General features: G+C 35.3%; 2 protein-coding genes across 2 annotated transcripts; both read right to left on the reverse strand.

Annotated features, from left to right (window-relative positions):
- Nucleotides 1-1,160: 1,160 nt before the first annotated feature.
- On the reverse strand, nucleotides 1,161-3,298 carry LOC106313949. Its single transcript, XM_013751886.1, has 2 exons — nucleotides 3,175-3,298; nucleotides 1,161-2,977 (listed from the first exon to the last, which is right to left on the reverse strand). The coding sequence occupies exon 2, from the start codon at nucleotides 2,975-2,977 to the stop codon at nucleotides 1,295-1,297; it is 1,683 nt and encodes a 560-aa protein (XP_013607340.1). The 5' UTR covers nucleotides 3,175-3,298; the 3' UTR covers nucleotides 1,161-1,294.
- Nucleotides 3,299-4,481: 1,183 nt separating this feature from the next.
- Nucleotides 4,482-6,939, reverse strand: LOC106313697 (UPF0613 protein PB24D3.06c-like). Its single transcript, XM_013751591.1, has 9 exons — nucleotides 6,539-6,939; nucleotides 6,274-6,350; nucleotides 6,069-6,174; nucleotides 5,898-5,990; nucleotides 5,741-5,806; nucleotides 5,444-5,589; nucleotides 5,229-5,337; nucleotides 5,041-5,105; nucleotides 4,482-4,873 (listed from the first exon to the last, which is right to left on the reverse strand). The coding sequence occupies exons 1-9, from the start codon at nucleotides 6,797-6,799 to the stop codon at nucleotides 4,726-4,728; spliced, it is 1,071 nt and encodes a 356-aa protein (XP_013607045.1). The 5' UTR covers nucleotides 6,800-6,939; the 3' UTR covers nucleotides 4,482-4,725.
- Nucleotides 6,940-13,630: the final 6,691 nt, after the last annotated feature.

Genomic DNA, 13,630 nt, shown 5'->3' on the forward strand with positions numbered 1-13,630 from the left:
CTAAAAAGTAGATCTGATAAAGCTTCGGCGTCAGGACGGCGCGTGAGAGTGCGTGCCGGCGTCGGAGGCTTCCTCCTCCACCAATCTCGTTTCTCTTTTGCTCGACCTCCGTCTTTTTCATGTTACCGCCTTGTATGTGTCTCTAGTCAGAGGTTTGCTGTTGGTATCGTCACCTGCTCGTGAGGGTGTGTGGCTCCACGGTGAGTCAGTCTGTTCTGGAGGCTCGACGCAGTAGAGAGGAGCAGCTACGGGTGTCGTTGTGCTTCGAACTCTCTTACCGTGTTCAATGTTGGTGTATTTGTTCATCTGTGCGTGATTTACTTTCGTTTTGGGAGGAGATTCGCCCTTGCCAAAGAAAGAAAAAAAGCTTTCAGATTCAGGTTGGTGTTTTGTTTCAAAAGTTTCGGATCTGTGGATTGACGGTGTAGCTTTGCTACAATAGCCTTTTCTCGAAGCCCTTGTCTGGATCTGTTTGTCCATTTGTTTTGCGGGTCTCCTTTGCTTATGGCTTGGTCTCTTTCTGCAGGTGATGCTTGTCCTCTTTGAGTTTGTTGTGGCTTCCATCTTGTCCTCCATTTTGTTGTTCACGGCTTATGCTGTTTGCGGCCTGTTCCTGTATTCCAGATTAGATGGGTCTCTCTCCTAGTTGTTTGTTCAGATCGTGCGAAGATATGTTGTGTTTGTCACTTCATACCTAGGCGTTCTATGGTCGTCGTAGATCAAGTCGTTTCCGGGAATGTTAGCAAGATTCTTTGCTTGTCGGATTATGAAGGTTCTGCTACTGGGTCCTTGTGGTGTTTCCTCAGAGTTCTAGGAGGAGGTGGTTTAGCGGTGGTCTGGCCGAGGCCATTCCCAGTAAGCACGTGTCAGAGGCCCTTTCGGACAGTCTCCCTGTTATTGTTAGACTTATGCTGGAAGTTTGGAAGATTAATCACTTGTGTTAAGGTTGTAATATTTCTTAATCTTGTATGTTGCCCCCTTATGGGTGCTAGTGCCCGGAGATATCTCTATGTTCTGCCGGTTTAGCTAACCACGAAAGGATCTTGTATCCGTTGGTTTATGTTAGTTTGTGTCGATCACAACTTTGCTATCAATAAAATCAGTTGACGGGAAAAAAAAAAGATGATCAACAAATCATTACAGTCTAACTGTCGTCTGGACGATTTGTATAGTGTACTTCAGATGTGCTAACATATAATTTATTCTATATTCAGAAGTGTACACAACATCAAAAACAAAAGAATCGTGATTCCTAACTCTACTTCTAACCAAACTAAACATCACTCTTACTATTTTATCTCACACACAATGCATTTAACAAGACATGAACAAGCATCAGATCAACAAAGTACTGATGCCCAATCTCGCCGTCTCTCCACCGCATCTTCGCCGGAGCTCTCCCGTAATGAACCCCATCGTTACACCGGTTATCATAATGCCACGGATACGTCATGTCAAAGTTATCAACCACACCCGACACCAACCCAAACTCCTTCATCTTCTCCAAAAACACACCATTGAACACTTCCATCTTGCTCGGGTTAAACGCCAGCTCCCTCGCGTAACCCCCCGTCGCGATCGTGTTCCTGAAAACCACCTCAGGCGGTTCGAACCCGCGGCGTTTCACCGAATCGAAAACGTTTCTCCAGAACGCAGCCGCGGTTTTGGCTCCTTTCGCGAATGCTCTGAGGTTAGACCAGTGGACCCCATCGTGGAGTCCCGAGTTAACGATCATTACGTCCGGAACACCTTTTTCTTCCGAGAAGTAGCTTTTAAGCAGCTCTCTGAAGCCGTGGTCTCTAAGCGAGTCGAGACCTTGATAGTTTTGCGTCTCGTTCCAATGCCCGTTGAAGATGCTCGTGATCCTAACGGTCTCCGACGAGTTCTTCGGGTTAGAGAACTTCGAATCAAACCTCCTCGGGACAGCGCCGATCTCGGGATGACCCAAGACGAAGTTCAGCAAGTTTCTAATCGTGTCCACGTGGTTGGAGTCTCCCCAGAAGAAGATCCACTTGCCCTTCAAGCAACCCCAAGCCGAGTCACCAGAGAAGAGTTTAAATGAGCAGTGGCTCGAGTAAACCCAACCGTTGCTCTCTAACTCACCCAATGCTCCGTCGCACCACGGTTTCCGGCAAGGGAAATCATCATCCAGGCAACGGTAACGCCCGTCGTTGCTGATTTTACACTCGTCGTTCTTGCCGAGCCTTGTCCACCGCCCCGACCAGACGTCTCTAGCGAAGTCGGACCTGACGCATTGGCGGAGCTCCGGTAAAACGACGTCGTTTTTCTTGACGAAGCGGAGTTTGAAGTTGCGTAGCTTTCTGTTGAAGGCGAAGCGCGCGGGGCTGAGTTTGAGGCCTTGGAAGTGGCGGAAGAGTAGAATGACGGTTAGATTGTAGTCTCCGGCGAACTCGGGATGAATCTGGAGGGAGACGGAGTAAGTTCCGTTGGTTAAGTCTTTAACCGGCGGTCTTGATTTCCAGTTTTCGCCGGAGAGATCGGTCTCGAAGTAATCTCCACCGACGCAGACGGGCTTCCCCGATTCGTCGAGGGATTGGAATCTGAACTCGTGGATCTCGCCGGCCGTTAAGTGAACCGGATCCTTCCCGTCGAAGTTGGGGACGGAGATCTCGACGGTTTTTGCTTCTCTGCATTTCTCTCCTCCCGGAGCAGACCAGTTTTTTAAGAGGTTCGCCGTGAAGTTCTGCTCCATCTCGGTTGAGATCCAGTCGAACTTCACTCGGGTCGTATCCAGATCCAGAGAATGTGGTTTTGGTTTCGCAGCAGTGACTCGCATGGAGTAAGAAGCGTTGAGTCTCCATGAGTCTATGAATGTTTTGATAGTACAACCGTCGATGCTCCAGACGATGACCATGAGGAAGAACACGAAGGACGTTAGGACGCTGAATCTCCATTGTTGCAGAGGACTCGGACGGTGGCTCGTCGCCGGAGACGGGGACACTCTTTTCTCAGGCATCTGGGAAACACACAAGAAAACGAAGAGAAGATGATGACAATAGGAGAGAAATCAGTTTGACGACAAAGAGGATTCCAAAGTAACTATTTTTTGTTCGTTTCCTAGTAAAAGCATCAAGTTTTCAATTTTATCGAGAAAACAATCAGATGTAATTTAATATAGTACTAATGAATAAGATAATCAAAACATCAACTTACTCGATATGATTACAAGCAAAACACCCAGAAGTTCACACCAACTTGTTGAACAATATAGAGTTGTTAGATTTGAAGGGGGGGAAGAGTTAGGTAAAAAACATTTAGAGATTGGTCGGCATGAAAATTCTTAGGACACAAAAGTGATCTTTTGCCAAAGGCGGAAGAGTCAGAATATGACAAGTTTTGACATAGACAGTTATACCCTCCTGATTAATCCGAAATTACAATAGCAGCGAACCGGTGCGGTGACCGCGCCAAATAATAGAAACATGTTGGACAACGAAGCGTGTCAGAACTCGCGTCGGCGTGACGTTGGGGGAATTACGTTCACGGTGATGGTGATTTACTGATTTTAAGAGAACGTTGGCGTCACGTGCCTGGCTCGGTCACTGTCGCACACCCCGCTCACAAAATGTAATTAACATTAGGGAGAAAACGTGGAGGATAAGTAACGTTTTAAAGATAAGTTAGTTCTATCATTTTGTTTAGCTTTTGCCACCAACGATATATCCTTTGGGATCATTTTCTATAACTGAAAGCTTCTGCCAACAGCGATCCTCCTAATATACATATAACTGAAAGCTTCTGCCAACTATTTTTAAGAGTTTATGCAATAATAAAATAAAAACTACTATTTTCCAAGTTTGTATACTTTTCAAAATCAAAATGAATACGTAGATCCCCTTCTTTCTTTAAACGTATAGATACAAAAATTCAGTTGTGCAATAAAAGGAAAGTATATATACGTATTGCATAACTGAAAACTTTATTTATTAGGTTACTAAATCTATATATCAACACTAATGGAAAGTTCTGTTATTAACATAACCTTTTGTCCACGCCTGTTGATAGGCTGAGACTTGCAAGTTAAGCCTCTTGAGTCAAACTCTGTTTATTGAGTGAAAATTAGTCAATGTATTGTATTGGTTTGATGAAAAAAGAACATAGCAAAAGGCTGGCCATTGGTCAATAAGTTTTTGTCCGTACTGTTTTGTTTTTTTGCTGATAATAGCAAGCACACATAAAGGATAATAGACTTTTCATGTTCTAACTTCTACCTGTTTACCTTTTTCAGATGATTCAGATTTTCTTTTTCATGTTCACAGAGCATCTCGCATTTCTACTCAATCGGACCTTGGTAAATTTACTGTTTCACCTTCTTATATTTTTTTTGGTGTAACACCTTCTTATATTACTTGTAAAACAACACAGGAATGACTGTCCTCAACTTCAATCAGTGAGGAGAAAAGTTTAATATCATTTGATCTGTGTAATGAAAGTTCCAGCACATCTATGGACATAATGAAGATCATATAAAAAGAAAACAATTTCGTATGAAGACAAAGATACAACAAAAGAAACCGATGGTTATATAACATGAACGAGTTTTTCAATGATCCAAGTATATATATATCAGACAAAGAGAAAACAAATTGTCTTCTCTTTACGCTGAAGGAGAAATGATTGTGAATCAGCCCAAGAAGTCAAGCTAATTCATGAGATTGAGATTTGGATAATTTTCCATCCATATAAATGAAAAAGAAGGAAGATTTAGCTCCAAGGGTCATCCCAACCACTGGGTCCTTCTCTTTTGACAAAACCAATAATGGCTTGAACAGCTTCATGAACTCTATTGGATAGAGAGTGGTTCCCATGCTCTATCTCCACTTTCTCTGCTCCTCCCATTGCTTTACTTAATCTGTAATCACACAGATCATATCAATCCTTTTGATTTGTTTAGTCATATGCAATCATTTCTACATCATTTTGATCCAAAATGAAAGTTTGCATTAAGACTCCGACAAATGAACACAATGGGGGCATCCGTGTATACTCTTATTACCACTTTAGTTTTAAAGGACTCACCTATTAACCAGTGCTTTTTTGTCGACATAATCCGGTACATACTCATCACCCATGGAGAAAATCACCTGTGTAGAACAAGGGACATAGATAACATAAGAACCTAATCAGATCCCAATGGCATCATCTAGAAACAAAAAAAAATGTTTACCGGAACTGGAAATATTCGTGATGGTTTAGTGTAGTTTTACCTGACAAGGTGTGTTAGCCATATGACCAAGTCTAGTTTTCAACTGATCATCACTTAGGTCAGAACTAAACATATCGTCGTCCCCCATGTAAGCGCAGAGGGAGTGATATCTGAAGCAAGCAAAATATTGATATTTTGTATGTAGACGTGTTCGAACACACAACTTTTCCATTTAGTCAAGGCGATGATTATGGTACAATGAAATAGATAGTGTACCTATAAGCAGAGATTGGAGCACAAGGATCAGCTTCTTTAGGCATTAGCTCCTCTGCTCGGCCTTCGCTTATCATTTTTGCAGCCAAGTCTATCAGAGCTGGTGTTTCAGGGAGTGTTGCTTTGTACTCTCTATCGCTGACCGGTGCCTACATAAAGAATACGCAATATGACTAAAGCTAGATTAAAATCAAAACATAAGATATAAGCATCCCAACTCAAGGCCGTTTCGCATATGATAACGAGTAGCTTTAACAGAAGAGCGAGAAAATACAAATCAAAAGAATCCAGAATTGGCACCTGCAAAATTGTAGCTCGGACGGCTCGGGAGCATGCAGCATTCGTTCCCATGTAATACACAATGTCCTGTTACAAAATACGAGAAAGAAAAAAGTTTCTAACACAATCTTCCTTTCAGAAACATGACAGAAAATGTTTGGGGGCTTAAACTAATCACCTGGCAGCCAGTGCTATGACCAAGCAGAACAACGCCTTCAGAGTTCTCTTTGTTGATGAGATAGCTTACCAGTTGGTCGATCTCTTGTGCATCCTTCATCCAAAAGAAAATCTTGCTAAGTAGTGTCAACCAATATTATGAGGCAAAACGAAATCAATATCGAGTCTTTACTTGTTTCAAGCTGGAAGTGCCGAATCCAGAATATGAAGAGGACATGAGTAGCTGAACAAGTGACCATTTCTCGTTATCCAAAGCAATTGCAAGAGGTTCCAAGTAACTGATCGGAAGTCAAACCATTCATCAAGAATCAGCTTAACCAAAACTCTGCCAAAAAGGTAAAAGCCATTAAAGGGCAAAGGGAGAAGAAGCAACATACTCGGTAGCTAAAAGACCATCGGTTAATCCACCGATGAAGATCACTTGTTGTTTATACTCTCCCGTCTTAAAAGCCACCTGTGGAGGAGATACAAATATTAGAAAATCACAATCAATCAGTCTGAATTTTCAGAAAAAAAAAATGGATCTTTTTTCGTTAACTTCGATCTCACATGGCTTGGAACATTTGACTTAAACTCTCATCATTTTTTTCATCATCAGCGTTTGTACATGATCAGCAGCATAATCGAAATCGAAAAGTAAACCTGAATTGATTTGGGACCGTATTTGAACAACACTCCGCGAAATTGGTTCTTCCCTTTGATCGGTCCGCCCCCGTAATCCCCGCTTCCGCCTCCCGCAACCGACGCGCTTTTCGACAGCTTCGCCGTTCCGGATTTTCCTCGGTAGATTCCCGAGAACCAGGACGTCGTCGTCGCCGTGGAGGATGACGAAGCCGCCGCTGGAGAAGACGATGATCCCGATGTCGACGCCGCCGCAGAAGAAGAGCGCAGCGAGAGAGACATCTCCGTGCGGCGGTTTTCAGATTCGAGAGGAAGTTTTAACGAGTGAAAGCACGCGCCGTCACCCGCGTGAGTAGAGGAAGTCGTTGTTGGTATACATGTCGGACTTTGTTGATTGCGTCCCAAATTACGTTGTCAATATCTTATTATATAATATATAACGATTAATACATTGATTAGTCTATAGTCGCTTATGATGGCCAGTTAGATCTTAATTTATCTATTTAACTTACATCATATACCATGATTATTTGTGGAAGTTTCAGCGGTCTGGTCATGTTTAAATGTTTTTATACTAGATATAGAGTTCGAGTTTCAGAAGATACAATTTGTTTTTTTTTTTTAGATTATAGAATATAAAACTTTAAACCTATCATAAATTTTAAAATGTTGTAGATAGAGCGTTCGTGCTGGTTGTTTACTGTGAAAAAAGATCTATCCATCACAACATTGTACATGGTGAATCGTCCATCAATCAATCTGAGTGTTTATTATGAAAAAAAAAAGTATGTCGTGGAATCGTTGTCAATCTTATATAACAAAACTATTAATTTGATGCCTGATAACAAAACTACTATTTAAAAAACAGTTTAATCTCATTCGCCATGTAGTAAGTTTTCACACGACGAGTAAATTCTAGTATGATCCTTCTATAATGCCCAACTTTTGACAAAAATACGAAGGCCTAACGAAAATTATTTTTGACACAAAAAGTACAAATTCTTTTGTAAGGCCCAGTAAAGGACACATAAAAAGCCCACTAATAGAGTTGCCAAGCTTTAATAGCTAAGTAAGCCAATCTATTTATATGAACTCCGACGTGCTTTTGCCCGATCCATCTATACCGACCTTGTAGATGCTTCAAAACAATGTTATATTCTGTACACATGTCCGGTTTGTACGTTTTCAAAACATATGTCACGTGCAGTATATCAGTATATGCTTCAAATCATATGTTATATTCTTCAAAAGATATGTTACATGTACGAGCCTTTTTTTTGTTATATTCTATACAAACGTCCGTTTTTATATGTTTTCACATTTTTCCCATAAAAACGACAAGTTCAAAGAGACGAAGGAGATGTTCAAGATGGCAGCATATAGTCGTCAGAAGCCGGATAATTTCATTGATGTCCCATAAGTGACACATAAAAAGATAATGACGACTAATATGGAATAGTGACTATAGTTAGAGTTTTGTTTTCCAATAGAGAGTCGTTATGATTATTTAAATTTGTTTACTTACTGACTTAATTATAAACGTGTAGACACAGGGCTAGAACCATCCGACAAAACGAAATGTCTAATTTAGATTTCATTATAAGGGCTCTAACAAGAACATCCATCATAACAAATATTTTTATTAATCCCCTAGCTAGTGGATTATTATTTTTTGACCTGCTTAATCTAATAGTTAAATGACTAATAAAATTTGTTTTTGTTACAATATAAAACATTGAGACAATGATATTGATACAAAAATCGTGATCAAAAAGAGAATTTTTTACCATGTTTTTCTTGCTTAATCTTTTTTTTTTTTGGGGTCAAATCTTGCTTAATCTTTCATATTTCAAAAAACGAAAAGCATTAGGGCAAACATGTGTAACTCTTCTTAACACTTAGGTGGGGGTAGTGAATATAAATGCTACATGCGTCCGAATCTAACCATGTCCATAATGTATTTATTTATATATTATATTAAAGTCCATCATCGAATACTCTATCAAATCCAAAATAATGGAGTTGCAAAAAAAAAAAAAAAATCCAAAATAATGGGTGTAATTTACTTTTTACAAAAGTGAAGAGAGAGAGAGTGGGGGAGATGATTCTGAATGCAGTTGTGTGGTCGATTAATCATTTGCAAATGACTACACATGTAGAAAAGCATCTTTAATGCTCCAAAATACATCTATTGATTTTAATCTTGATCAAACCATCATACTCTCCACCTCGCTACGTATCATTTTTAATGCAAATACTAAATATAATTAAAAACGCAAGCTGTGGAACAATACTTCTTGCATTCTTGCGACGCACCTGACACTTGCAAGCTCTGTTGCTAAGTTTGGCTACATTCTGACCATTCTAACTTCCATTATGTAGGATGTGGCTAGCTAAAATCAGTCTGATGACTCTGATTTAATTGCTAGTTAAATTTTTTATTTAATGTTGTAACACACGTTGTCTTTTTAATTAACTGGTTTTAATTTCCTTTAATATATAAAAGTACTGAATCATATCTTATCATTAAGAACCAAACGAATTCACACCTTAACTATAATATTCTTTTAACACTAATCTTTTGCTCGAAATAGAGGCTTATATAGCGTTATGCACATTTACCCAAAATAATTGTTTTAGAGCATCTCCAAAATGAACTCTATTTTGAAGTTTCCAAAATTTTATATTTGAAGTTTAAATGTGTTTTTCTCCAAAAGCAAAACTTCAAACTCAACTTCAAAACTATTTGTATTTTATAATATGATCTTTATATTTGTTATAACTAATTTGAATTCACAAAATTTTTGTAAATAACTAGCACATATATAAACATACTACAACAATATTAATTAATAAAATATTATATTAACATAGAAAATTTTAAACAAAATAACTTAATTAATATTAACCTTCAAGCAAAATATTATATTATTCCATAAATTGATTTTCGTAATGCATATATGATATACTAGTGCATTTCAAAGTAAAAATGGCTCTCCTCGTTTTAATTTGTAGGTTAAAGATAAAAATTGTTAAAATTGAGTGATATTAATACTTGTAAATACATTAGATTAGAATAAGAAAGTAAAAGAAAAACATAAAATATTGCTAAAAGACTAACTTTTATCGATGATATTAATACTCGTGAATATATTCAATATGAACAAGAAAGAATTGTACGAAAAGACATCATCATCAGCAACAACAACAACCATCTTCAGTTACACAAAAAAATTGGACAATATTTGGAAATTTTGAAGGTTCTGGATCAAACTTACCTGACTATTAGTGTTGTTGTAATATTTAAATTAGTGTAATAGTTATGTCTTCATGTAATTTTTAAAAAGCTTTTTTTTGTTAAGTTTTTTTTGTATACTTTTGTTATCTAAATCTAGTTTTAAATATTTTAAATCTTATTTTAAAGTTTTATTTAATTTTATGAGTAAACTTAAATTTTGTAAACAAAACTTAAAATATTTATGAGATATAATTTTTATAAGGATTAAAAAATAAACAAAAAATATTTATGAATCATAAATGTGATGTGTAATTGTAGGGACCAAAATGCAAAAAAAAATATGAAACTTCAAATTTGAAGTTTTGAGTAGTAAAACTTCAAATATAAAGTTTCACTCCTCAAATTTCAAATTTGAAGTTTTGAAATTCTTTTTTGGAAAGCAAAAAACTTCATATTTGAAGTTATAGAGTGTCTTTTGGAAATGTTTCTTATAGTTGTCTACATGTTAATCAAGTTCTTAGACAGCAGAGTTACAATCTCAAACCATCTACATTGTTTAAACCATGTATATATTTGTGTTCTTATTGATTTTTTTTTATATATTGTTCACGAATGTTAATAAGAGTTCTAAATTACGTTTCCTCAGGAATATCTTATAATTAGAATTCTATTCATTTCTGTTCATAGTCTATGTATTAATTAATTTGTCTGCTTGTATATGTATTTATTATTATGCCTTTATGGGTCTAAATGGGTTCCAAATAATTATATAAAATATCGAGAAACCCTATCTCCACTTTAGTCCATGATAACATTTTAAATTTGAAAGGGGCGTTCTGTTAAAATAATTTTAAAAGTTTCTCATTTTTCTAAAATTGTTTGAAAGATGTAATATATTGTCGAACCGAATCAAATTTATTTCTACAACGATAATGAGGTATGGTAAGTCCTCGGCGTTGGCCCCTACCAAAGAAGAAAAACAAAAGTTTATGGAACGAGAAAAAGAAAATTCTGTGAGAATAAAATGCTATCGGTGTCAAATCAAATCTATGCTTTTTAACGAGTGTACGGGGACGACTTTTATTGCGGAAAATAAGTAACCTAGTTAATAAACTGTACGATCGGTCAATCGGAGTGTAAATACAATAAGTAACGATGGTTGGTGTGTAACAAATATTACGATTATAATATTAAATCATGAAATGAAATAGTTTTTGGGATAAATGAATTGAAATAGTTTTTTTTTTAACATTGTGAACTGAAATAGTTGAAAGAATATTTATGTGTTAACCCACAAAAATATTTACGAGATCATTTGAACTCACTGGTGCTAACTGCTAAGCCATCTAAAACGAATGTTTAAGTAATATTTTAATCTAAGTGATGAAACAAACTTATAGTTTTCTTTCTAATGGTGGTGCCGCATCTGTAATTTTTCGTAAAATAATGTAAGAAAAATAACGATATGTTTTCACAAGGATGTATGTGCCAAATGGCGTGATTTTTTTCTAACACTGTAATAGTTTCTATAACTTTCAATCCGTGATCTTTGTAACAAAAAAACTTTCAATCTGTAATCTACTACTCCCCAAAGATATATATTTTAAGATTTTCACACTTATTAAAAAAACATATTATATTTTTGTTACCGATACATTATTTTCCGTAATTAGCTATTTCCTACAACTTTTAACCAATATAATTTTAATAAATACAATTATGTTTTTTGAAGTTTACAATTTGTAATTAATTTATGTATTAAAAATATAAAAAATGTATTTTTTTGAAATAATGTTTTTTTTCTAAAACATGGATCTTTTGAAAACGGAGAAAGAAAAGTATTTGGAATTACTTTTTGGAAATTACAATTTAAAAAATAACAGTCGGTATCAAATAAAATTCGACCGTTTTTTAAAAAGTCCCTTTTACGACAATATAGACACTAGCAACTCGTTATCGATACTGTAACAACTATTATCAATCTACCGTCTAGTAATATCAATCGATCTTATTAGTGAGTTAAGGCATCGAACAATTTCGTTTTCAAAGAAAGCAAATTCCGTTGCTCGTAGCTTTGTTGAAAGTAATTAGATCCCTTAAATTGTTGTCACTTCGCGAGACGGGATTGCTAGTACTTTTAAATTATATGATGCCATGATGGACGATTAAACATAGCCCCCATAAAGTTCAGAAAAAACATAGACCCATAGTATTTAACACAGAAAATAAATTAAGTATTTAACACAGAAAATAAATTCTAATTTAACAGAATTACTTAGAAATTACAAGTTATGGCCAGTATACTTTTAATTTATAAAACAATACACTTAACTAAGTATATTTATGGAGGAATCCATTACCATTAGCCATTTCATTTCTTTTTGCTTAAGTTGACGATACCCATTTTGTATTTTTGTACTTTACTTTGCAACTGCACCATCTTTTTTTTTAACTACACCATCATTTTGTTTTAGACTAAAATCAATATTTATTTCTAATATTATATAATAATTGCGTGATAAACGATAAAGTATACTATAACCTGTCCCAACCAGTCCCACTTTTGTTTGGAATTATACAATTTGTGTCAGTTTGATTTTTTATTTTCTTTGGTCAACCAATTTAAATTCATTAAAAGTGTATCTAATCTATTAAAATAGAATCTTACTTTTTATCTAATTAAAAATGTTATCATTTAAATTTGGACCCATTTAATTCTCACTAGAAAATATATGACATTCATTATTATTAGATTAACATTACAAAATATCTTTCCCCTCTAATTAAAAAAATTCTGTCGACTACCCATAATACACTAACATCAAAATAGGCTAACGTAGTTATATTTGAACCTTCACCTTTATAAGTTCAAGCATGAATATATTATATTTGAATCTTTCAAAGTTCATTAATACAACTGTGTCTAATCCTTTACGGTATATTATAATTAATACAAAAATTTACACAATATGTATACACACATTTCATTTGTTTTTTTCTCTCCTCATTGTCTCATGTTTGAATCTATGAAAGTTGGGTAGGTCCTCATTAGAAATAATCTGATATATAGACATTTGCTTCTTCTTCTCCATGACTTATCTTCGTCATGAATAAAAAAGAAATATTTTGGTTCCATGCAAAGAGAAATGAAAACAGATGCATAAACATTTATCATTCATGCATATTAGAAAAACCCAGTGTTCTAAAATACGGTTGGTACACCCGTATATACTCTGTTCAGTAGTACACTGTAATGTTTTTTGGTAACAGCAGAATAATATGGTTATAGTTTATAAGGTATTTATACAGTGTTTAAATGACGAATCATTTTTTTTTTCAAACTTAGATTCTAACAATCTTAACTAGAACAAACAATAAATTTTCTAACATTACGCTAACAAAATTAAAAAAAAAGTGATTTTTTTTTCATCTTCTTATAGTTTTTAAAGCTCTAACAATATTATCTAAAATAACCAAATTGTTTCCTAAAATATGCTAACAACAAAAAAAAAATAGAAACAATTACTTTAGAACCACGATGAACTTTAGATAACTAACTTAATATTGTTAGAATTACTATCAAGTATCAACCAAAGAATCTTTTGTAAATCTAACCTAGACAAACGATAATAACAAGAGGTCAAGATTTATTAAACATCTACCATATCTCATAATAGGTTATAAAACAAATTTTAACTTGTGTTACGTTTAATATTTATAATTTTGAACTTGTTTTCTAACAATATGATGAATATTTAATTATTTTCATTTGCAAATCAGTTACTTTTTGTCAACAAAATGATAAAAGCGTGATTTTAGTGACTAAAATCACGCTTTTATCATTTTGTTGACAAAAAAGTAACTGATTTGCAAAC

Source organism: Brassica oleracea, chromosome C9 (genome assembly GCF_000695525.1).
Source record: "Brassica oleracea var. oleracea cultivar TO1000 chromosome C9, BOL, whole genome shotgun sequence".
NCBI lineage: Eukaryota > Viridiplantae > Streptophyta > Magnoliopsida > Brassicales > Brassicaceae > Brassica > Brassica oleracea.

Bases quoted from the DNA above. Each gene is read 5' to 3' on its own strand.
- LOC106313949 (XM_013751886.1), bottom strand. From the start codon at position 2,977: ATGCCTGAGAAAAGAGTGTCCCCGTCTCCGGCGACGAGCCACCGTCCG.
- LOC106313697 (XM_013751591.1), bottom strand. From the start codon at position 6,799: ATGTCTCTCTCGCTGCGCTCTTCTTCTGCGGCGGCGTCGACATCGGGA. The intron at 5,590-5,740 runs GTGCCAATTCTG...TTCTTTATGTAG, and splicing joins TCCGAGCTACAATTTTGCAG to GCACCGGTCAGCGATAGAGA. The intron at 5,106-5,228 runs GTAAAACTACAC...TGTTCTACACAG, and splicing joins TGGCTAACACACCTTGTCAG to GTGATTTTCTCCATGGGTGA.